Source organism: Ahaetulla prasina, chromosome 1 (assembly GCF_028640845.1).
Source record: "Ahaetulla prasina isolate Xishuangbanna chromosome 1, ASM2864084v1, whole genome shotgun sequence".
Classification (NCBI taxonomy): Eukaryota; Metazoa; Chordata; class Lepidosauria; order Squamata; family Colubridae; genus Ahaetulla; species Ahaetulla prasina.
Window position 1 is genome coordinate 154,150,797 of NC_080539.1, and position 23,298 is coordinate 154,174,094.

Sequence of the window (23,298 nt, forward strand, 5' to 3'; positions counted from 1 at the left end):
GCTGAAGAGGTTGTAGAAAAAATGCTTTTAAAGTGTTCAGACGATCTCAGCTGGGCCACACGATCATCAGAGGCTTTTTTTTTTCCTTTTAAAAGCATTTTTATATGCATTTTCTTTGTATGCTGCTGATTTTGTTAATTTATAATTTCTGTTCCATATTTTCTCCCAATCTGATAAATTTATGTTATGTCCAATATTTTGGCCCCATGCAATCATACATCCTTTCACTACTTCTTCTTCCAATTCTACTTCTAGCAAGTATTTATAAATTTGGGTAATATTTTTTTTGTCTGGCCCTAGTAAAATTTTATCTAATTGCTGTGGTTTAGGATATATTCCATATTCTAGAACCTGAACTTTTTTTTATTGGGGATTTAAAAAAAAAAATACTTGAAGAGTATAAAATATTTAATACTACATATATTAACTGCTGCTAGGATGGCCTTTGCTCAATGTTGGAAACAGCCATGTGTGCCCTCAGAGAGACTTATTATACAAAAGATTATGAATTGCGCTGAAATGGACAAACTAACTCTGAGTCTGAAGGGTAAAGAGACATCAGTATTTTATAGTATATGGGAATGGTGGTATGGATGGATGGAAAGGAGGTAGGAATATTTAGTTACTAAACATAATCAATAGATAAAATAAGAATACAAATATGTAGAATTTAATGTTTGTCATTATTGCACGGATTATTGTCAGATGAAAAACACCACAAATAGCTGTTAAATGATATAAGCTTTTCTTTTTCCTTTTTTAATGCTTTTAATGTAAAAAAGTTCAATAAAGTATATTTAAAAAAAAAAAAAGATCTGAAAAAAAAAAGCATTTTTTCGGCTGAAGAAAAAATGCTTTTAAAAGTAAAAAAAAACACCCTCTGATGATCACGCAGCTCAGCTGGGCATGGGGGTGCGCAGGGATTTTTGCTACCAGTTCTTCGGACCACCCACTGCCATCGCTACCGGATCGGACAATCCAGTCCGAACTGGGAGCATTTCACCCCTGGGTTGGACTAGAATACCTCCAAGATCCCTTCCTGCTCATTCTAAATTATACAGAAGGACCCAAGATGGCAGGTGATTTCTGAGCATGCTCGATAAGCACACCGGAAACAGTAAAAAAGGCTTCCTTGCTGCAGATGGTGGTTTCAGGAATTGAAGCTGCTCTCTTAAGGAAAATGCTGAGGGCTGCAAATAGATTTAAGCAACACTTAATGATGCCAGGAAATTGGAATAAACTTTTTTTTAAAAAATAGATCTCCATCCTCTCCAATTAAAGAAAGCGGAATTTGGAGTTGGAACTCAGACCAGAACAGGAGTCTCCAACCTTGGCAACTTTAAGGCTGGCGGACTTCAACTCTCAGAATTCCTCAGCCAGCTTTGCTGGCTGAGGAATTCTGGGAGTTAAAGTCCGCCAGCCTTAAAGTTGCCAAGGTTGGAGACCCCTGGACCAGAACATGTTCTGGCACGTGGTGTGAAGGGTTTTTTTTTTAAAAAAAAAAATACCTCTGGGCATATGCAAAGTACAGCTGCCTCTATCTGCCTTGAGCAAATAAGAATAAGAAGGGGCGAGATGGAGGAAGAGAAGAATAATTTCCCTAAATCAAGAGTTTTAATTGATCGAGGCTGGCAAATCTGTGCATCCAGGCTAGGAGCAGAGCCTCCGTTCTGAACTCCCTCGTAACCATGACAACCAAGCCTACTTTCTTCCCCGCCCCTTCTCTTTTTTCCCCCCTCCCACCTTTTTAACCCTTTCCCCTCCCTCGTCCGTTCGGCTCCGGTGGGCGGGGCCGCGTCTTCCACTTGGAATAAGCGGCGGAGGAGCGCGATGGATCCGGGCTCGGTCTTGCTGGAGGCGGCGAACTGGAGCACCATCGCGGCCTGCCTGGTGCTGAAGTTGCCCCAGGGAGCCGCCTTGGTGGCCGCCAGGTCCGCCCGAGGAGTCAGCCTGGAAAGTTTAGTGCTGGAGCTCGGCGGGTAAGCAAAAGGCTTCTCCGCCAAGTTGCCCGGCGGCGGCAGCAGCAGCAACAGCGGCAACCTCCGCGCTCTTCGTCCGCCGCCTGCCCGGTCTTTGGGAAGGAGGGGAAGGCTTCTTGTCCACGGAGGAGGAGTTGAGACCTGCGGAGGGGAACGCGGGTCGGATCTTTCCCCCTCCCGCCCCCTCCCGCCCCAGCGAGCCGCTTTCCCCGTTTTGGAGGCTGCGGCTTCTTGTTGCCGGGCACCGATGCCAAAGGGGCTCTTCTGAACCTGCCCCGCGGCGGGGAAAAGATAACAACGCCCAGCCCGAATCAGCAGCTTCGGGGGCGGATGCATAACGTAACCTCGGGGGAAAACAGGCTGGCGACTTCTGGCCGCGGTTTTTTGTGTCCCCCCCCGCCCGCCGAAAAAGAGGCTCTAGGACAGGGGTCTCCAACCTTGGTCCCTTTAAGACTTGTGGACTTCAACTCCCAGAGTTCCTCAGCCAGCTTTGCTGGCTGAGGGACTCTGGGAGTTGAAGTCCACAAGTCTTAAAGGGACCAAGGTTGGAGACCCCTGATCTAGGATATGAAGCATCTTCTGGGACTCCCTCTAGAGCCCCATCTGGCCGCTTTCACCTCCCCCCCCACTCCTTTTCCGGCTTTGGCTGCTTTGCTTCTTTTCTGGTCTCTGCACAGGAATTGGGCTTTTTTTTTTCTGGGCGCCACTTCAAGCCAACAGCTGCCCTGGGCTTTTCTCCAGTTTGGCTTCGTGGTTGTAGTAGGCCTCTAAGGAGGAGGAGAAGCTGGCAAAACAAGCCTTTGGTTGGATTTGAAAGCCAAGGAAAAGAAAGTTGCAGCAGCCGCAACCAGACTGTTCAGCCCTCAGTTGCGTCCCTGAAAGGAAGCACATACAGAGAGCCTAAAACTGGACTCCAGATTCATTCCCAAAAAACCCCTATCCGGTTCATACAATACTGGCAGTCCTCGATTTATGACCACAGTTTTCAGCCCAAGATTTCTGTGGCTAAATGAAACATTTGTCAAGCGGATTTGGCCCCGTTTTACGACCTTTCTCGACACAGTTGTGAAATGAATCACTTGCAGGCAGTGATGGGATTCAGCCAGTTTGCACCATTTCGGGAGAACTGGTTGTTAACTTTCTGAGCAGTTTGGTGAATTGGTTGTTGGAAGAAATCATTAGGGCAGAACCGGTTGTTGAATTATTTGAATCCCACCACTGCTTGCAGGTCTTAAGTTAGTAAGACAGTTGTTAAGTGAATCTTGATTCCCCTTTGACTCTGCTTGTAAGAAAGCCACAAAAGAGTGATCGCATGACCCTGGGACACTGCAACCATCTTAAATATGAATCGGTTGCCAAGCATCCGAATTTTGACCAGATGATGGTGGAGATGCTGCCATGATCATAAGTGAGAGAAATGGTCGTAAATCACTTTTTCAGTGCTGTTATAACTTTGAACGGTCACTAAGCAAACTGTTGTAAATCGAGGATTACCTGTAAATATAATAAAAGGTAACATCAGTGCCATGGAGCATCTCATGGCTACATTTTCCTTACAATGCCAAGTAACGTTTTTCTATCTCAGATACTTGAGGTTCCAGGCCAACCCACTGTGAGTCCCACACACTGAAATTCTTAGGAAAAGTTTTACTTTTTTTTAGCAGTGGACTTTTGCAACTTTCTCTAATCCGGTGTTCTTCAGCTGTGTCAACTTCTTTCTCCCTTTATCTGGGCTGAGTAAGGTTGTTTTTCAGACTGTTTACTAGGACAGTCATTTGTCTGGAATAGTATAAGGTCTCCTGCTTGAGCAGAGGGTTGGACTAGAAGATCTCCAAGGTCCCTTCCAACTCTGCTATTCTCTAAACTGTGTGCTCTGAAACCCACAGTAAGAATAATAAAGCATGGGGAATCTAAAGCTGTATATCGTAATCTCTTACTCGGCTTTTGCACTTCATGGATAGTTGTGCTGAAGCTTCCCCCATGGAAGTTAAGAATGACATTTTATTGGGCTGATAGTGCCAGTTCTGCAATTCCTAAGTGTCTTGTTACCCTTTATCAATACCTATCTATAAAAAAACAAAGTGCATTCTTGAGGCAGACAGTTGTGGCCAGATAGCCTGTTCCTTTCATTAAAAAAAATGATTTTTATTCTGTCTTCTTTGTTCTTTGCAGTTTTATAATAATATCGTTACAAGCTTGTGAGTCAGTGACTCTGGTGGACTGGCATTTAAGCCTCTCCAAAAGGAATGAAAGCCAATTCGAGCTTAGCGCTGTGCCACAGGAAATCAGAGAAGCTTTTAACTTTTTTGTATGCCGTTTAGTTTGGCTCCTTACATTCTGATTTGAACAAGAAAAATCTCAAGTCATTTTTTTGATCTCTTTCCTTGCACACTTTGCCAACTCAGCCAGTGTCCTCCTTTTTTAATCTCCAAAGGGTTGGCAAATTTGCTTAGTTTCCCTCGCCTTTGCCTGCCAGACACTTCTCCCATAATTCTCAGCCAGCTTTATTATTGGCCTTACTAGTTGAAAATTCTGTACTTCCTGAAGATACTGGGTTGAAAAAAGCTGAGGTGCTACTTTTTGTGAGCAGATGACACCTTTGCCAAGTCCTTAGTGTTCTATGACATCTTTACTCTTGGCTTCCATGACTTTGGCAGCATTAATATCTGCAGTAGAAAACTTACATACAGGTAGTCCTCAACATACGACCATAATGAAGCCTGCCCATTATGCTCATAAGTTGTGATGGTTGTAAAGGGGCTCATCACGTGACCGATCTGATTTTATGGCCTTTTTATTGCAGCAACTGTTAAGCAAACTCATCATTTGTTGCGGGCATTTTTGCCAAAGACGAGAAGTAAACACTGGTTTTCAGCAAAAACATAAAAAGTGATCACATGATTGCAGAATACTGCATGTGGCCATAAATGCAGGAAAGTTATGTGATTGAGATACGCATATTGAGATGTAAAGTGGACAAGATATTTTAGGTCCAGTGATAGCACTTGTGTTCTCATTGGCACTTGTAAAATAAAGCCACTTCTGGTCTCAAATAGGAACTCTGCACTTCATGAAAGCGTGCATTTTGATATAAGGTGGTGATGATTCTGTAAGGTGAACTCAAACAGGTATTTTCCCGAATCCATGTTAGGTATTGTGCAGCTTCTTTAAGCAAGGCACAGATGCTTCACAAAATACAAAATACTTTCTCCTGCTTCAGATCCAAGTTCTGCATGCCTCTGTTATGTGGCATTGAAACTAAGATTGGCACAAAATAACTTTTCTTCCTTTAAATTATATGGAACAGCTTTTTCTTTGGACTCTACTCCTCTGGCATGTTTTGTGGGAACTGAACATCCAGAATTCTAGATTGTATCAGAACATTGAAGTTTGAGGAAGAGCTTCTAGTAGAATTAACATAGAATGGGGTCCAGATGACGATTTCAGTATTTGGCTTTGAAAAGTTTCTTGAACAGAGATATATTCAGTATTTCAGTATTCTACATTTAGGCCAAAAAAACAAAATGCACCAGTACCGTATATGTGGTACCTTGCTCAATAGTAGTACCTGTGAGAGGGATCTTGGAGTCCTAGTGGATAACCATTTAGATATGAGCCAGCGGTGTGCAGCAGCTGCTAAAAAAGCCAACACAGTTCTGGGCTGCATAAACAGAGGGATAAATCAAGATCACGTGAAGTGTTAGTACCACTTTATAATGCCTTGGTAAGGCCACACTTGGAATATTGCATCCAGTTTTGGTCGCCACGATGTAAAAAAGATGTTGAGACTCTAGAAAGAGTGCAGAGAAGAGCAACAAAGATGATTAGGGGACTGGAGGCTAAAACATATGAAGAACGGTTGCAGGAACTGGGTATGTCTAGTTTAACAAAAGAAGGACTAGGGGAGACATGATAGCTGTGTTCCAATATCTCAGGGGTTGCCACAAAGAAGAGGGAGTCGGGCTGTTCTCCAAAGCACCTGAGGGTAGAACAAGAAGCAATGGGTGGAAACTGATCAAAGAAAGAAGCAACTTAGAACTAAGGAGAAATTTCCTGACAGTTAGAACAATTAATAAGTGGAACGACTTGCCTTCAGAAGTTGTGAATGCTCCAACACTGGAAATTTTTAAGAAAATGTTGGATAACCATCTGACTGAGATGGTGTAGGGTTTCCTGCCTGGGCAGGGGGTTGGACTAGAAGGCCTCCAAGGTCCCTTCCAACTCTGTTGTTATGTTATGTTATGTTATATGTTATTTATGCTTATGCATCAAAGACAAATTCCTTGTGTGTCCAATCACACTTGGCTAATAAAGAATTCTATTCTATTCTATTCTATTCTATTCTATTCTATTCTATTCTATTCTGTTCCTATACCTATTCCTATTCCTTTCCTTTCCATTCCAGTCTATTTTTTATGCGTGACCAATGCTACAAAAAAGAACCAGTTTATGCTTTATTTTCAATATTTGCCAAGTTGACATTTTAAACAAGCATTCCCTTTTAAAACTGTACTTGCATGCAAGTTTGGAAAGGCTCTGAGACTGTTCTCACAAGATCAAAAACTACTATATCCCAAAGCTGCATATATTTTAAGTGCATTTGAATTTACTGCTAATCCAAGTCCAGGAGGAAAAAAAATATCAGCCCAAAGTTTACTACAGCTTTTAACAGGAAACCAGCCTTTCTTGTTATTTGTGAACTAATCCCAAGTATAAACTGCAGAGGTTTGAATTTCTCTTCAAGTGTTTTGTATTAAAAAGTACAGCTTCGTTCAAAACATGGCACTAGATCCAAACATGTGAAATCCAGCTTTCTCTCCTTTCTTGGCTCCTGTTGTTTCCTGTTATTGCGTGGTTGTAATGTCACATTTGGTAAAAATCACAATTGGCAGAATTAGCCTTCTAATTCAATTTCAGGAGCGTATCAGGGTAAGATTCCAGGCGCTATAAATGCTGGGTCCCTGGCTTTTATTTGACAGCTCTTGGTCTGCTTGTTTCTCTATCTCCTGCCTTGTTTTAAATGTTGAATATTTTTAATATTTATGATTTTAATTGCAAGCAACCCAGAGTCACTGTTCGGAGTGAGGTAAGGTGGCATATAAATTTAATCAATACAATACAGTACAGTACAGTACAGTACAACGCAACACCAGTACAACACAACACCAATACAACACCAGTACAACACCATACCAATACCATTGCAATACTAATGCAATGCAATGCCAAGACAAGATAATACCAATACCAATAATACCAATACCAATAATACCAATAATACCAATACCAATACAATACCTTCTATGGCTGCCCTGGGAAGATCAAATTCCGCCTTTGTGCCTTGGTTTCGAGATGCCTTTAAACTCAATTGGTTTGGTCTGAATATTGTGATAAATTGTTTAAAAATTGAGGAATTATTTGGTGTGAAGTTAGGTCAATGGAGGAAAAGAAAGAAGAATAAAGCTTGCTCTCAGATGACTGGGCTGGTTATGTCTGATTGGCCCCATGGATTGAATTTATGCTTTCTTTTCCAGTTTCCTTGTTTGTCTGAGATACATGAGTTACTACCGTCATCCTCTGCTAACATATATAGAATATCCCCTCATGATTGTGCAAGGTAGGATTTGTTCCTCCTTTATTATTCCACCATTCTTTTGTTTTTCTCAACCATGCAGTAATGAACTTTGTTTTGTTTTCTTTCAGATATCATTCTTTGCCTGCTTGTTCTGCATTTCAATGGCAAAATGAAGCATGCTTTGCCTTACACAGTCATGTATCCTTCACTTTATGGATTTGTTCTTTTTCCATTTATATCGTCATTCTTCCATCCCATTTTCAGAATTAAGCCTTCCTCCATGGTTCTTATTAGATGTTCACATGTTCAGGATCTTAGCCGAACATTTTCTAGTCAGATTAATGTGTTTCATTGGCAACTGAAGCTTCTTCAGTGGTGTAGACAGACTTTGTGAGAAGTTTTCAAGTGTAGCAGAAGTGGGCCTGCTTTTAATTCAGGGATAGAAGAAGTGGCTCTGCAGAATCTATTATCCCTGTTAACTGTGGGGCATTCAGCCTGAGACTGGTAGATTTTGGAGTCCAAAACTTCTGAAGAAGGCTTTGGAAGCTCAGCTTGTAGACGTGAATATATATGTGATATTTTACATAACTGACTTGGGGTCATGCTTTTATAGGAAATTGGTACTCATTGGATTCCGAAATGGAACTTTTTTTTTTCATTTTGCAGGTAGGATGTATGAGATCATAAAGACATGGTTAACTTAAATATGTTAACTTAAAATGATCATAAAGATATTTCCCAAGTATTACAAGAACCATTGCACAAGAGTTTGTATCCCAATTGGATCCCAAGTGGCTTGAAAGTTAGAAATTTGTGGATCTGGATAATAATAATAATAATAATAATAATAATAATAATAATAATAATAATAATAATAATAATAATAATAATAATAATAATAATGTTTTAATTTGTATACTGCCCTTCTCCCGAAAGACTCAGGGCGGTGAACAGGCAAATAAAATACAAACAGAAACATACACCATAATTAAAACAACCCTTAAAAAACTGATTCAAGTATGTCAAACATTTAAAATAACATTACACCCCATACAAATTACAACAATTTAAAACCCACAATTAAAATTTAAAATTTAAAATCAGGCCAGTCCAGCCATATGGAATAAATAGGTTTTAAGTTCGCGGCGAAAGGTCCTAAGGTCAGGTAGTTGTCGAAGCCCGGGGGGAAGCTCGTTCCACAGGGTAGGAGCCCCCACAGAGAAGGCCCTCCCCCTGGGGGCCGCCAGTCGACATTGTTTGGCTGACGGCACCCTGAGGAGTCCCTCTCTGTGGGAACGCACCGGACGCTGGGAGATAGAGGCCGGCAGTAGGCGGTCCCGTAAGTAGCCCGGTCCTAAGCCATGGAGCGCTTTAAAGGTGGTAACCAATACCTTGAAGCGCACCCGGAAAACAACAGGTAGCCAGTGCAGTCTGCGCAGGATAGGTGTTACGTGGGAGCTCCGAACCGCTCCCTCAATAACCCGCGCAGCCGCATTCTGGACTAGCTGAAGTCTCCGGGTGCTCTTCAAGGGGAGCCCCATGTAGAGAGCATTGCAGTAGTCCAGACGAGAGGTAACGAGAGCATGAGTGACCATGCATAGGGCATCCCGGTCCAGGAAGGGACGCAACTGGCGGATCAGGCGAACCTGATAAAAAGCTCTCCTGGAGACGGTCGCCAAATGATCTTCAAAGGACAACCGACCATCCAGGAGCACGCCCAAGTTGCGTACCTTCTCCATCGGGGCCAACAACTCGCCCCCGATAGACAGCCGCATCTGCAGCTGACTGTACCGAGGTGCCGGCATCCACAGCCACTCCGTCTTGGAGGGATTAAGTTTGAGCCTGTTCCTCCCCATCCAGACCCGTACGGCTTCCAAACACCGGGACAGCACTTCGACAGCTTCGCTGGGGTGGCCCGGGGTGGAAAAGTACAGCTGAGTGTCATCAGCGTACAGTTGGTATCTCACCCCAAAGCCACTGATGATCTCACCCAGCGGCTTCATATAGATGTTGAACAGGAGGGGTGAGAGAATCGATCCCTGCGGCACCCCACACGTGAGGCGCCTCGGAGTCGATCTCTGCCCCCCTGTCAACACCGTCTGCGTCCGGTCAGAGAGGTAGGAGGAGAACCACCGATAAACGGTGCCTCCCACTCCCAACCCCTCCAACCGGCGCAGCAGGATACCATGGTCGATGGTATCAAAAGCCGCTGAGAGGTCTAATAGGACCAGGGCAGAGGAATAACCCCTATCCCTGGCCCTCCAGAGATCATCCACCAGCGCGACCAAAGCTGTCTCCGTACTGTATCCGGGCCGAAAGCCGGACTGGAACGGGTCTAGATAGACAGCTTCATCCAGGTACTGGGGTAGCTGACATGCCACCACACTCTCTACAACCTTCGCCGTAAAGCGAAGATTGGAGACTGGCCGGTAATTCCCTAAAACAGCTGGGTCCAGGGAAGGCTTCTTGAGGAGGGGTCTCACCACCGCCTCTTTCAAGGCAGCGGGAAAGACCCCCTCCCGCAAAGAAGCATTTGCAATCCCCCGGAGCCAGCCTCGTGTCACCTCCTGTGTAGCCAGTACTAACCAGGAGGGGCACGGATCCAGTAAACATGTGGTGGCATTCAGCCTACCCAGCAACCTGTCCATGTCCTCGGGAGTCACAGGGTCAAAATTATCCCAAACCACCTCAACAAGACGGGTCTCGGAACTCTCGTCTGGATCTACCCAATTTTGATCCAATCCGTCCCGAAGCTGAACGATTTTATCGTATAGATAACCGTTAAACTCCTCGGCACGCCCTTGTAGGGGGTCCTCCCGCCCCTCCTGTTGAAGGAGAGAACGGGTCACCCGAAACAGGGCGGCCGGGCGGTTATCTGCCGACGCAATGAGGGAGGAAACGTAGGAACGTTTCGCATCCCTCAGTGCCACTAGGTAGGTCCTGCTATAGGACCTAACTAGTGTCCGGTCAGCCTCAGAACGGCTGGATCTCCAGACACTCTCTAGGCGTCTTCTCCGGCGTTTCATCTCCCTCAGCTCCTCGGAGAACCAAGGAACTGGTTGAGACCGACGCCAGGTCAGAGGCCGCAAAGGCACGACACAGTCCAAAGCTCCAGCCGCGGCCTGTTCCCAGGCTACGACTAGTTCTTCAGTCGTGCCGTGGGCCAGATTCTCGGGAAGCGGCCCAAGCTCCGTCAGGAACCTCTCAGGGTCCATCAGGCACCTGGGACGGAACCAACGCATTGGTTCTGTCTCCCTGCGGCGGTGGGTAGCAGTCTGAAAGTCCAGACAAAGGAGAAAATGATCTGACCATGACAAAGGGTCGATAACTAAATCTTTTAAAATCAGATCATTCAACCACTGGCCAGAGATAAAAACCAAGTCTAGGGTGCCTCCCCCAATGTGAGTAGGGCCATCAATTAATTGAGTCAGGTCCATGGCCGTCATGGAAGCCATGAACTCCCGAGCGGTCGAGGATGCCGTGCCAGTTGATGGCAAGTTGAAATCCCCCATGACCAACAGTCTAGGGGTTTCAACTGCCAACCCAGCTAGCAACTCCAACAGCTCGGGCAGGGCTGTTGTCACACAGCAAGGAGCCAGGTACGTGATCAACAAGCCCACCTGAGTCCTACGACCCCACTTCACATAGAGGGTTTCACACCCAGCTATCTGAGGCACAGTGGTTTCCCTCGGTTCCAGACTCTCCCTAATAATAACCGCCACCCCTACCTTGGGCCCTCGGCTGATGGAATGCTCGGAAACCTGATGGGCACATCTCTACTAGGGGAACCCCCCCTTCCGTGCCCAACCAGGTTTCCGTGATGCCCATAACGTCCGTGGTCCGTGGATCTGGAGTATGAAATGAAAGCTGAGAATGTCAAGCTTATTCATTCTGTGTCCAGTATAAATCCATCTCTGCAAAATGGGTGCAGTGCAGAGGTGGGTTTCAGCAGGTTCTAACAGTTCTGGAGAACCCGTAGCGGAAATTTTGAGTAATTCAGAGAACCGGTAGTAAAAAATCTGACGGGCCCCGCCCTCATCTATTCTCTGCTTCCCGAATCCCAGCTGATCGGGAGGAAATGGGGATTTTGCAGTAACCTTCCCCTGGAGTGGGGAGAGAATGGAGATTTTACAGTATCCTTCCCATGCCATGCCCACCAAGCCATACCCACAGAACCGGTAGTAAAAAAATTTGAAACCTACCACTGGTGCAATGGGGCTGTAGTGCTTTGGATTCAGATCTTTCACAACAAGTAGGGACATGAGTATAACATTTGTCCCCAACTCTTTAAAGCAGCTACATCATTTCCCAGGAGCAGGATGTAACTGCATAATAGAAATAACAGTTATATACCGCTTCGTATAAGTGTATATGAAGCACAATAGCACTTATAGACAGCTCCCTCCAAGCGGTTTACAGAGTCAGCATATTGCCCCCAACAATCTGGATCCTCATTTTACTAAGCTCGGAAAGATGAAAAGTTGAATTAACCTTGAGCCAGTCAGGATCAAATTCATGACAGTAGGCAGAGTCAGTTTGCAATACTGCATTCTAACCACTGCACTTGGGATTCTGGGGAAAGATGCAGCTGTTGCAAACAGGTGTTTCATTTGTACGCTCTGAAACCCTTTCCCGATCTCTTTCTGAACTGCTTCACAATCCTCATTTGTAATACATACTTGGATTTGCTAACCTACAGAGAGCTTTCTTGGGGGTCCTGAGGGCATGTCTACGCAGTTTGGGTGAACATGCACAAGTGCAAAAAGCAAATTGTTAATTAATAATTCTAGGCTTATTAGTTCAGTCATCTTCTCCTGATGAATAATTTAATGTATGTGGATGTGAAGGTTAAAGATGATTGAAATCCGTGACATATCAAAAGGATTGCAAATAAGGACAGGAGAAGAGCACAATAAAGTGACTGCATCGGTTAAAATCAGATTATGCCACAGATCCACCCAGCATCGTTTTAATCTTCACCTGCATTATGTATCTTAACCTGAAAGGTTAGATTTGTGGCAGGATGGTATGCTTTAACTCTGCAGGAATGGATATTGGACTTGAGTATGGTAAGGAGTTGAAAGGGTGTGCTTATGTAATTAGCCGTTCTACGTGTTGCAGTTTGTAATGGGAAAACACCACAAAGTGTGTGGGGGCAGGAACTTCACGGAAATGAAAAAAATCAGAAGCTCATTGTTTATCTTCTGATTTCCTTTGCTTGAATTAAGATGTATCATCACTTAGTGATGTGGCATAGCCCTTGAAATTGAGTCCCTCTACGTTTTGTGTTGATTGGAAAGACGTTGCTCTTTAGGCCATGATGGGTCTCTGCAGGGAGGCAAAAAGGTGGGCAAGTGACATCATGTAGCTGGTTTGGGCACGGCCCAGTGTATGCCGTGCTTACAAAATAGCTTGCTACTTCAAGCTCAAGAGGCCAGAGTAAAGAGAGGGTCTAACTGTTTCCTTTAATAATTTTGGTATTTCATTAAAGTTTAGGGTGCTTCATTAAAGTTTGATTAAAGTTTAAAGTTTTGTGGGTACACTGGGCAATGTATGTGCCTTGAAATATCTCAGTATCTGCTTGCCTTGTTGTAAAGCCAGTCAGATCAAAGTAGTCCAAAAACATGGAGATTTGGAAACCATAAGATCAGTGGTGGGATTCAGCCGGTTCGCACCACTTCAGGAGAACCGGTTGTTAACTTTCTGAGCAGTTTGGCAAATTGGTTGTTGGAAGAAATCATTAGGGCAGAGAATCGGTTGTTAAATTACTTGAATCCCACCACTGCATAAGAAGAATAAGTTAGGATAGAAATTGTATTAGAAAATTCAAGTTCGTCTAGCTCTTAACTGTTATGAAGAAATAAATATGTTAACTTAAAATGATCGTCTAACCTTGGGAGTGATCATATATTATTTCACTACACTACTGATCAGTATGATTATTAATAAAGGCCATACCTTACAATAACCTAGAGCAGACATCCTTCTGGGGGCTGGGCTGGGTATCTGAATGAGCCAAGGGGATGAAGCAATGAAAAATGGTAAGGACAGGAATTTTTTCCCCCTAAATTGATAGGGGAATTCTTTTAAAAAAGAAAACTATGTCAAGTTTTTTTATTTTATTATGTTATGTATCTAAAGTAGTTGCCACCAATTTTTGCCAGTTGTAACTCTTAACGGTGATTGGCATGCCCAGTGCAGTTCTAGGGCCTCAAGTTCTCCATCTTTGGGGCAGTAAAACACTAGCCTGCATCAACTCATCGATCTTGGCTAAATTACTGGCTGAATAAATGGCCTAGGGCCGTAATGGTGAACCTATGACACGCGAAGCAGAGGTGGCACACAGTGCCCTCTCTGTGGGCACACAAGCCGTCGCCCCAGCTCAGTTGTACCGCGCATGCGTGTGCGCCTCCCACCAGCCAGCTGGTTTTGGGTCTCTGCCGCACTTGTGTGGAGAAGGGGTGGGGAGCCACATGTGCATGTGTGCGGGGGCAGAGTGCATGCATGGGGGCTGCACACATTGCATTTTGGGGGTGCAAGCATGCATGCTTTGCGCACTCGGTCTGGAAAAGGTTAGCCATCACTGGCCTAGGCCAATATAGTCTAGCCCATAGTTAGGAGCTCCTGATATCATCACAACTCTATATATCCTGACTTCTTATCAGGCCTTTTTAAGTTGGGTCTAAAATGTGTCTCTAGGTATTAGATGAGAATAAGCTGTTTCCCATTTCTACAGTATTTACTGGATCTGCTATCAGATGCAGGTTCCTAGAAAGGGGCTGCAGTTGCTTTGGGGTTCTGTTTTTGAGCTACTAATTTTAATAGTTGTTTTTTAATTGTCTTGTCACTTGTGTTATGTATGCCACCTTGGAAGAGCCCTCAATTAAACAGGATCTACAATAAAATATCTTTGTTGGACCATGATTTATTAACTATGGAAGGTGAATTGTACAGTAGTCTAAAGTCCAACAAATCTCAATATGGCTTTGCATAAGTTGCAAAGGAATTGTTCAGTGCATCGATGCAGACCCAAGCATTAAATATCATCTTCACTAGCTGCCAGCAGCTTTGTTGGATCTGAAGCTGAATCTGCCCTTTAGGTCGTGGGACATGAAATATTTTCTGAATAGGCAGCAACAGTGATTCAGTTTCTGCTTACAAAAAAAATTGAGTGATGGACATCTCCCACCTTTCAATGTGATCTTTGCTTTAACAGTTGCATTCCTATTCTTCCATTTCTGCAGAATCTGAGCACAGTGGTCAGCGCAGCAAGTAAACTTGCTCAGCTCCGGTGTCTTTGGCAGACTAGAGATTCTGAACAAGTGAGTGCCACAACTTGGGGATTAGCCATATACACCTGTGCAGGTAAGCGATATCTATCCTACTGACATGTTTGTGGAATTTCTCAGTATATGTTTTTTTTCCCATTCGGTTCAGTTGTGTCCAATTCTCAGAGACTACCTGAAGTTTTTTTCAGAAGTGGTTTGCCATTCCCTTTCTTCTAAGTCTGAGAGAAAGTGGCTGGCCCAATGTCACCCAGTGTTCTGCCCCCCTCAACCCCCCCCCCCAGAAGACACACGAGCTGACTATATTTGCCAGCAATTTATTCTTGCTACAGATCTCAGCTCTGGCAACAAACCTGCGATTGCCTGCCAAGTCCTCCTTATCTCTTCAATGCTACTGCGGTCTGTTGCTGGAGCAACCCAGAGTTCAGAAGTAAACAGACGTCCAAAAAGCCAATTCCTGAGTCTCGCAATAAAGCAGCCAGTTTCCAAAAGTCAGTTTTTGTCCGTCATGGAGCCCAAAGGCAGCTCCACTCACTTTTATACTCTGTGGGGTGTGGCTCCGTGACTCAGCACTCCCTGGGCCAGCCCCTTCCTTTCTTTTGCTGCGCACGCTTCACTCGGTGTTGCTGTCTTGCATCTAGCCACGATTGATCCTCCTCAGCTGGCTCTTGGGGCGTTGTCAGGGAGGAGGAGGAGGGGTCGAGGGAAAGAGGCCGTGTCAGCTCCTCCTCCTCCACCTGGCCTGCCTCTGGAATCTGGAGTGGAGCCAGAGAGGAAGGTTCCGCAGAGGGAAGCCCTGTTGGCTCTTCCCCTTCACTCTCCGAGTCACTCTCTGCCAGGAAGCCCGGCTCGGGGCCCGCAGACACAACACCCAGTTGGCTTTGAGCCTCAGCTAGGATTAGAACTCCTGATAGTCTGTGTTTAGCCTGATGCCTTAACCACTGGACCAAATAGAATGAAATTTAAAATTATTGGAAGAATTTCAACGTTAACGTTTATGAGCTAATGTTAAATGCAGTTTGTTGAAATGAGGTTTTAAGTCCTGCAAAAATTGCTGAGAAAATGAAAACAAATACCTGAAAGATACTATTTTTTGTTGAAAGCTTATCTTATGGAAGGAGCAGTGGTGGGATTCAGCCAGTTCGCACCACTTCGGGAGAACCAGTTGTTAACTTTCTGAGCAGTTTGGTGAACTGCTTGTTGGAAGAAATCATTAGGGCAGAGAACCGGTTGTTAAATTACTTGAATCCCACCACTGGGGAAGGAGTGAGTGCATACCAAAAGTGGGTGGGGGGAGGAACATTTCAAGCAGATGCTCGACAAGATTTCTCCCTCAGGCATGATAACGGTTCTGCCTATCTTATTTGCCAGGATTGAAAGAGAATGGAAAGAGAATTGTCAGCTAAAATATGAAGCTCATTTATTTAAAATCTGCTAACTTTCAAAATCTCTCGCTTTCTCCCAATTAAAGCCAGAATATTGACAACATTAATGACTACAAAGGATTCTACAGGTAATGTTACATTGTTATTGGGGAGTCTTTTAGCAGGGGTTTTAAATATATTCTCCAGAAAAAGTGGAAGTGTAGAGGAAGGTAGAGATAACATTGGCAAAGGATGCAAGAACTGTTAGCAGTCAACAGTATCACAGCTCTGGGGAAAGTGGGTACCTAAGAGAAAGACTCAAAATACCCCTGCTATGATCTTCGAAGGGACAAGAGGCTTTCAGATTTTATTATACTCTATAACAATAAAATACCAGTACAGGTAGTCCTAGGTTATTAACCACTTCCTCAGCAACTGAAATTACAGTGGCCCTCAATGAGAGGTAGTTATCACTGGTCCTTGATGTTTCAGCCCTCCCAGCACCCCCACAGTCACATGATCTCAATCTGGCACTTGACAGTCGGTTCACTCTTACAACAATTGTAGCATCTCAGAGTCACAGGATTGCCGTTTGTAGCCTTCCCTGCTTTGCTTCCCACAAGCAAAGCCAATGGAGAAGCCGGCAGGGAAGGTTGAAAGTCACTCCCACCCAGCAATAGTTACCTCAACCCTTGTTGGACTCATAATAGGGCACACCAGCCCCACTGAAACACACCCTCCCCCACCTGGCAGCAGCCACTCCTACTCTTGATGTGCTTGCAGCATCCTGTGCTGACCCCTCATGTATCCTTCCCCACCTGCTAGCACTTACCAGCCTCCTTGTCAGCCGACCAGCGCTTGGAACTGATTTTCGCACTGTGGTTGCTGGAAGCTAGCAGGAAATTATGTGGAGGTCCTTGCTTAATGACCTGTGAACCTCTCTTAAGGACAGCAGCGGGGACTGCCAAGATTGGTAAATGATGCAGTCTCGTGATGATGTGGTTTATGTCCGTATCGCTTTGTGGACTACTTGTAGTCCTTGCAGTATCTGTCCTCCTTTGGAGGATGCTTCAATACTACCCATATGTCCTTACTGGCTATGGAAGACAAGAGAAGAATAACTAGGAAAGAGCTGTCATTAGAATAAAGGGCTCAATAGAATAACACAAACTTTCCCATTCACAAGTCACTTTTCTTTAAGAATCAAAAGGAAGGTGTGAAGCGAAAACTCTCTATGATTGACCTCACCCCATTCCTAAGAGGTCTATAAGGGGCGTGCATAAGAGCACAAACGTGCCTACCGTTCCCTGTCCTATTGTTCTTCTTTATTATATCCAATTAATATAGTTATTACATACTTATGTTCATATATAAGCTTATATATTATATAGTTATTTCATGTTAATGCTTATATATACTGTTATGACAAAATAAATTAAATTAAAAAAAGAAGCAAGGAATCCTTGACTGCAAATTTTAGTCATGTTTGAGCAGTTGAAACAGGCGGAGAAGGGTATGGGGGAACACACTCATTCAGTGGAGGACTCTGCTGGATTTGCAAAGCATTCTGTAAAACCTGGGAGGTTCCTTCAGGGGGTGAAAGAAGGATTCAACCCCATAAGCATCTCATTAGCATTTCATCCTCCAAAGCTTTGAGTAGGAGCGTTGAAGGAGTTCTCTTTGCAATTATGATCAGAACAGGAAATTTGCCTTCCCTGTAGAGATTGAATTATGCATGCTTACATGCAGACAAATAATGTATATTTTTCTGGAAAGACAGGCTTTAGGTTTTTTATTAATTCCTTCTATTTGGGGAAAAAAATGTAATTTTGCAAATGCCTGATCGAGGCAGAAAGGATTTCTTTACCTGTATGTGCTGAGATGATGATACAGCTTTATGAGAGCTGACTTTAAATACTGTGATTGTGAGGGATTCTGTGTAAGTGACAGAAGAATCTACGTAAGCCGTGGGAATTCCTCCTATAATCTAGTCAAAGAGTGGTCGGGTAAGCATCTGTCATCAATGTCCTTATGTTCCTAGTTACAAAGTAATTGAGAAATGTGGTTGATTCCCAAACTGCCCTTTGAAGTGAATCAGGCCATAAAATGGGAATCACTAGGAATCCTGGAATGCACTTTTAATATAGTGTAGGTGTTGTAACAGAATCTTGAAAGCCTATCAAAAATTCTCTTTACTTCCACTTGTACCTAATCCAGTCACAGCGTTGGTTTGAATTTCTTTCTTACACTTTCTACTTTCCCAGAACTCAAACATATTTCTTTGTAATGGTCTGATATTGCTTTTTTCCTTCTCTAAGTCAGATTCACATTCCCACTGTATTACAAGGTTTGGTGTGCAGAAATTTATTTCTGGGAAAAAGACATCGCCTTACTGAAGGGCTTGTTTTCAATTTGAGACTTCTCTTGTGCCCTTCTTGAAACACAAAGTTAAGTAGGACTGAAAGTTCTTTTGTGGAAGGAAGAAGGAATTAAATTTAAGTCTATAAACCGCTCCAAAATGTCACTTCTTTTAAAGAAGCTACAAACTTCAAAAAAAGTTTTTTTTTGGGGAAAAAAAAAGCTACAAACTACAAAAAAAGTTTGGAAGGAATGTGGGGGGGGTGGAGGAACAGTGTAATGATTTGTATTCAGGAGTTTCTCTTCTCCTAGCATAGGTATTGTGCTATCATTTTGAAAGCTATTGAAGCTATTTCCTGTTTAAAATTGATTTGCTTGTTTTATTTCAAGGTATGTAATTGCTAATAAGTATTCTTTCCTCCTCTTTCTAGTTCTGATCCGTTTTGTAGTCATGATGGTTCTCAATATTTGGGTCATCACTACTATATTGGAATACCGGAAGGCTAAGAAGCAAGACTAAAATGCAGACCCTCCCCCCCTTTTTTAAACAACATGGACTAAAATGAGACATTCCATTAAAGGAGAGCTGATGTTTACATACTGTATATGTACCTGACATTCCGTGCCAACACCTCAGGTGCATTGTGATGTTTACGCTTACTGTTTGTAAAAAAAATAATTGGCTAGATGAACAAAGTATTTCATTTTATATGAGCAGATTGCATCTCAAATTGGTTGATTTTTATTTGTTGGTTATCTCCGTGGACAATCCCACCCTTTTAGCACAGTAGGACCAACAACAGTTCAAGACAACAGAAAACTAATGTTTTATATTTATTGAGTTGCTGGCTTTTCAGAACTGCACTTCTGGCAACTGTTATCTGTGGGGGTTTTTTCATTAAGGTGAAATTTATCCTCCAAAGATAAACTAGCCTATGAGGAAATCTTTCTCTGATTTCCTCATGCTAAATTTCTTCTAAATCTTCCTCTTAAAAAAAGACCTGTGTATTTTATTTAGTTAAGGGTATTTCAAAACAGCTTCAACCAGAAAATTTTTTTAAAAAATCCTTTTATTTCAGTTCCTGCACTTTAAATATGTTAAACTTGATACTTTGTTTGGGTTTATGTGTCAGTCTATATTTTTTGAACCAAATTTGTATCACTATTTTGAGTAGCTGTTAACTGTTATACTTTGGTTCCAAATATAAACAAATACATGAAACCTGAAGAACATCAACAATATTTCAGCAATTCTTTGAACTTGGTTTAGTGTCCCACTAGGTTTCAAGAAGTATAAACGTATCATTAGTGCTTAATTCTGAAAGCTACTTCAGCAATAAAGAACGGCGGCATTTCAAAAAAATATTAGTAAAGCTCTGTGTCTATTCTTTGAACTAAATATGCAGCTTTCTGCAATTAAACTTAATTAAGGAAATAAAGTGCTTTTGTTTAATGTTAAGTACAGTATCTTAATTACATTTTCAAAATTTCTTTAACTCTTGAATAATTGTGCATGTCACATGGGAATAATATATATATGACCTGCTCTATTATGTGGGAAATTATCTGCAGAGAAATTAAGTATTTATGAGTTCAGCTTGTCCTGGTAAAGGATTTTTGTCAAATTAGAGATGCAACAGATTTTATTACGGAGGTGGCCAAGCTACATTTTATTTAGCCTGGTTTGTCAGGATTTTTGTAAGGATTAAAAGAAAAAAACATCTACATGCATTCCATCTGAGATGACATAAAGATTAAACATTTTAAATTACAATACCACGTAAGTTAATGTCTGTTGTGAGTGTTTGTGTGTGTACCTTCGAGTCAATATGGACTCCTAGCGGCTATTTGGATTAGTCCCTGCAGTATTTTGGACAAAGTTTTGTGGAAGAGGTTTGCCATTGCATCCTTCCTAGGACTGAGAGGGATTGACTGGCCCAAGGTCAATCAATTGGCTTTGTGCCTAAAGTGGGACTAGAATTCAGAATCGCCTCCTCCTCACCTGGTGCCTTAACGGACTAGACCAAAGTGGGTGTGCGTTTATGTGTATATATGCAGTGCATTCAGAAAGTATTCAGACCCCCTTCACTGATTTTACAAATGACAATGTGAAAACAATGTTAGAAATATCAGTACATTTATTTAAAGAAAAAAACTGAAATATCACATTGGTGTAAGCATTCAGACCCTTCACTTATGACTTCGTTGAAGCACCTTAGGCAGCAATTAGAGCCTTGAGTCTTTTGGGGTATGACGCCATAAGCTTTGCATACCTGGATTGGGGGATTTTTTGCCATTCTTCCTTTCAAATCCTCACAAGCTCAGGTTGGATGGTTCGGTGGACAGCTAATTTTAGGGATGTTCAATAGGGTTCAAGTCAGGGCTCTGGCTGGGCCACTCTAGGATGGGTCCCCAAGCTGTGGACTGTGGCCCACTACCAGTCCGCAGCCTATTTGCAACCATGCTGCGTGAGTGGCCGGTTGGTGTGTCCATCCGCATGCATAGCCCCATTTGTGAGCATTGCAGGGGCTCGCGGCACAACTTGTGTGTCAGCACTTATGGCCCCACTTGCACGAGTGTCGGCGCTTGTGGCCCCACTTGCACGAGTATCACAGGTGCTTGCAGCTCCACTCGTGTGAGCATCATGGGCCTGCAATTACTGCAGGTTCGAGCCCGGCCCAAGGTTGACTCAGCCTTCCATCCTTTATAAGGTAGGTAAAATGAGGACCCAGATTGTTGGGGCGGCAATAAGTTGACTTTGTAAAAATATACAAATAGAATGAGACTATTGCCTTATACACTGTAAGCCGCCCTGAGTCTTCGGAGAAGGGCGGGGTATAAATGTAAACAAAAAACAAACAAAAAAAACTTGGGGCCTCACATGAGCATTGTGGGCACTTTCAGCCTCACAAGCAATGGGTGCATATGCCCCTGCCCCTTACACAAAACCATCCTTCTGTCCTGTCCCCTCCCAACCACAACCAAAAAGACACGCGAGCTGACTATCTTTGCCAGCAATTTACTTCGACGACAGATAACAATTCTGGCAACGAACCTGCGATTGCCAGCCAAGTTCTCCTCAGACCAGCATAATTGCAGTTCAGAAATAAACATAAGCCAAAGTCTTAATCACAAAATAGCACAGCCAAAGCTCCCAAAAGTCTGTTTTTTGTCCATCAGGAAGCCCAATGGCAGCTCCACCCCCTTTTATATCCTGTGGGGTGTGGCTCCGTTACTCAGCCCTCCCTGGGCCGGCCCCTTCCTTCCTTTTGCTGCTCACACTTCACTCGGCGTTGCTGCCTTGCATCTAGCCATGATTGATTCTCCTCAGCTGGCTCTTGGAGCCCTGCCAGGGAGGAGGAGGAGGGGTCGAGGGAAAGGGCCATGTCAGGTCCTCCTCCTCCACCTGGCCTGCCTCTGGGACCTGGAGCGGAGCCAGAGAGGGAGGTCCTGCAGAGGGAAGCCCTGTCGGCTCTTCCCCCTCACACTCTCTGAGTCACTCTCAGCCAGGAGGCCCAGCTCGGAGGCTGCAGCAGACACAACACCTTCTTTCCCTCCCCTCCAAGCTAGGCCACCAACCTGCAAAGATTGGGGAACTGCTCTAGGATATTCAGAGTTGTCCCTAAGCCACTCCTGTGTTGCCTTGACTGTGTGCTTAAGGATCGTCATGTTGAAAAGTGAACCTTCAACCCAGTCTGAGGTCCTGAGTGCTGTGGAACAGGTTTTTATTGAGCATATCCCTGTACTTTGCTGCATTCAGCTTTCCCTCAACCCTGAGCAGTCTCCCAATCCCTGCTGCTGAAAGTCACTTTTGTTGTTGCCACTTTCCTTAATACTGTCCTAGGGAGGTAATGAATCTGTAAGGGACAAAAGCCAGGGTCCAACAGGCAAGACTTCTCTAAATTACGATCTATAGTAACAAATCCCACAGCTGAGTAAAATCCTGTATCATTGGATTGGTCAGATTAAAGTAGGACATAGTTCTTGTTTAGTGATCACAACTGGAACCAGCAGCTTTGTCATTAAGTGAAGCTGTCACTTAGTGAAAAATCACATGACTGACTGCATCCCTTTCTCCACCCTTTGGAATGTTCAATTCAGTACTGAGATAATTATCAAGACAGGAATTGTTGGTATTTGGAGAGGAAGAGATGAGAGACAGTAGGGAATATTTTTTAAAAAATGTAGTAGGGCCCACATCTTAGAAGGGGTCTGGGAGTGTATTATACAAACAACCAAGTGTATTCTCCATTGTGTGTCTGCTCACTCTCTTGTACTCTGTGCTTTTGGGGGGGGGGGAAGAAGAAAAAACATGAGCCAGCCACAAGAGATTGCCTGCAGAAATCACATAGATGATCACATGACCTCGGGACCCTGCAACCTCCCCCCTCATAGAAAGCAAGGGAAGGGATTACAAGAGAGTAAGTGGACCTCTCTCTAATATTTTCATCCGGAACTTCCAAAATCACACTATATCTCAAGCAGATGACTTTCTCAATTCCTATACATCTAAATCATCCAATTCTCTTTCCAACTCTTTATCTCGGACCTCAGATTTACTTTCTAGAATTTCCACTCTTATTTTGTTTTATATTGTCAGATAATTTTTCAATGTCTTTCTGTCTTAATTTTCCTAATCTTTCATCCATTCATTTCTCAAAATCATCATTTCCCCCCCTGGAGAATTGCTTCTGGTGGGTAACGGCAACCTAACTTACTCTGTATCTTTTATCTCT

At 43.5% G+C, this 23,298-nt stretch overlaps 1 protein-coding gene across 3 annotated transcripts; it reads left to right on the plus strand.

The window, feature by feature from the left end:
* The first annotated feature begins 1,779 nt into the window (after positions 1–1,779).
* On the plus strand, positions 1,780–20,341 carry SLC66A3 (solute carrier family 66 member 3). 3 transcript variants are annotated; one of them, XR_009154635.1, is made up of 8 exons: positions 1,780–1,979; positions 7,514–7,596; positions 7,683–7,752; positions 12,566–12,623; positions 14,799–14,919; positions 16,312–16,353; positions 17,030–17,177; positions 18,994–20,341. XR_009154635.1 is itself a non-coding variant. In XM_058178555.1 (7 exons), the coding sequence occupies exons 1-7, from the start codon at positions 1,831–1,833 to the stop codon at positions 19,080–19,082; spliced, it is 612 nt and encodes a 203-aa protein (XP_058034538.1). In that variant the 5' UTR covers positions 1,781–1,830; the 3' UTR covers positions 19,083–20,341. The 3 variants fall into 3 exon arrangements, 1 of the variants encoding a protein (XP_058034538.1); XM_058178555.1 differs by lacking the exon at positions 17,030–17,177 and having other exon boundaries at positions 1,781–1,979; XR_009154636.1 differs by lacking the exons at positions 12,566–12,623; positions 17,030–17,177; positions 18,994–20,341 and having other exon boundaries at positions 16,312–16,339.
* Positions 20,342–23,298: the final 2,957 nt, after the last annotated feature.

What these genes read in the sequence shown, in the direction of transcription:
- SLC66A3 (XM_058178555.1), top strand. Translation starts at nt 1,831, where the DNA reads ATGGATCCGGGCTCGGTCTTGCTGGAGGCGGCGAACTGGAGCACCATC. An exon ending in AGCCATATACACCTGTGCAG is followed by an intron (nt 14,920 to 16,311) that starts GTAAGCGATATC and finishes TCCCAATTAAAG; the next exon opens with CCAGAATATTGACAACATTA. An exon ending in GACTACAAAGGATTCTACAG is followed by an intron (nt 16,354 to 18,993) that starts GTAATGTTACAT and finishes TCCTCTTTCTAG; the next exon opens with TTCTGATCCGTTTTGTAGTC.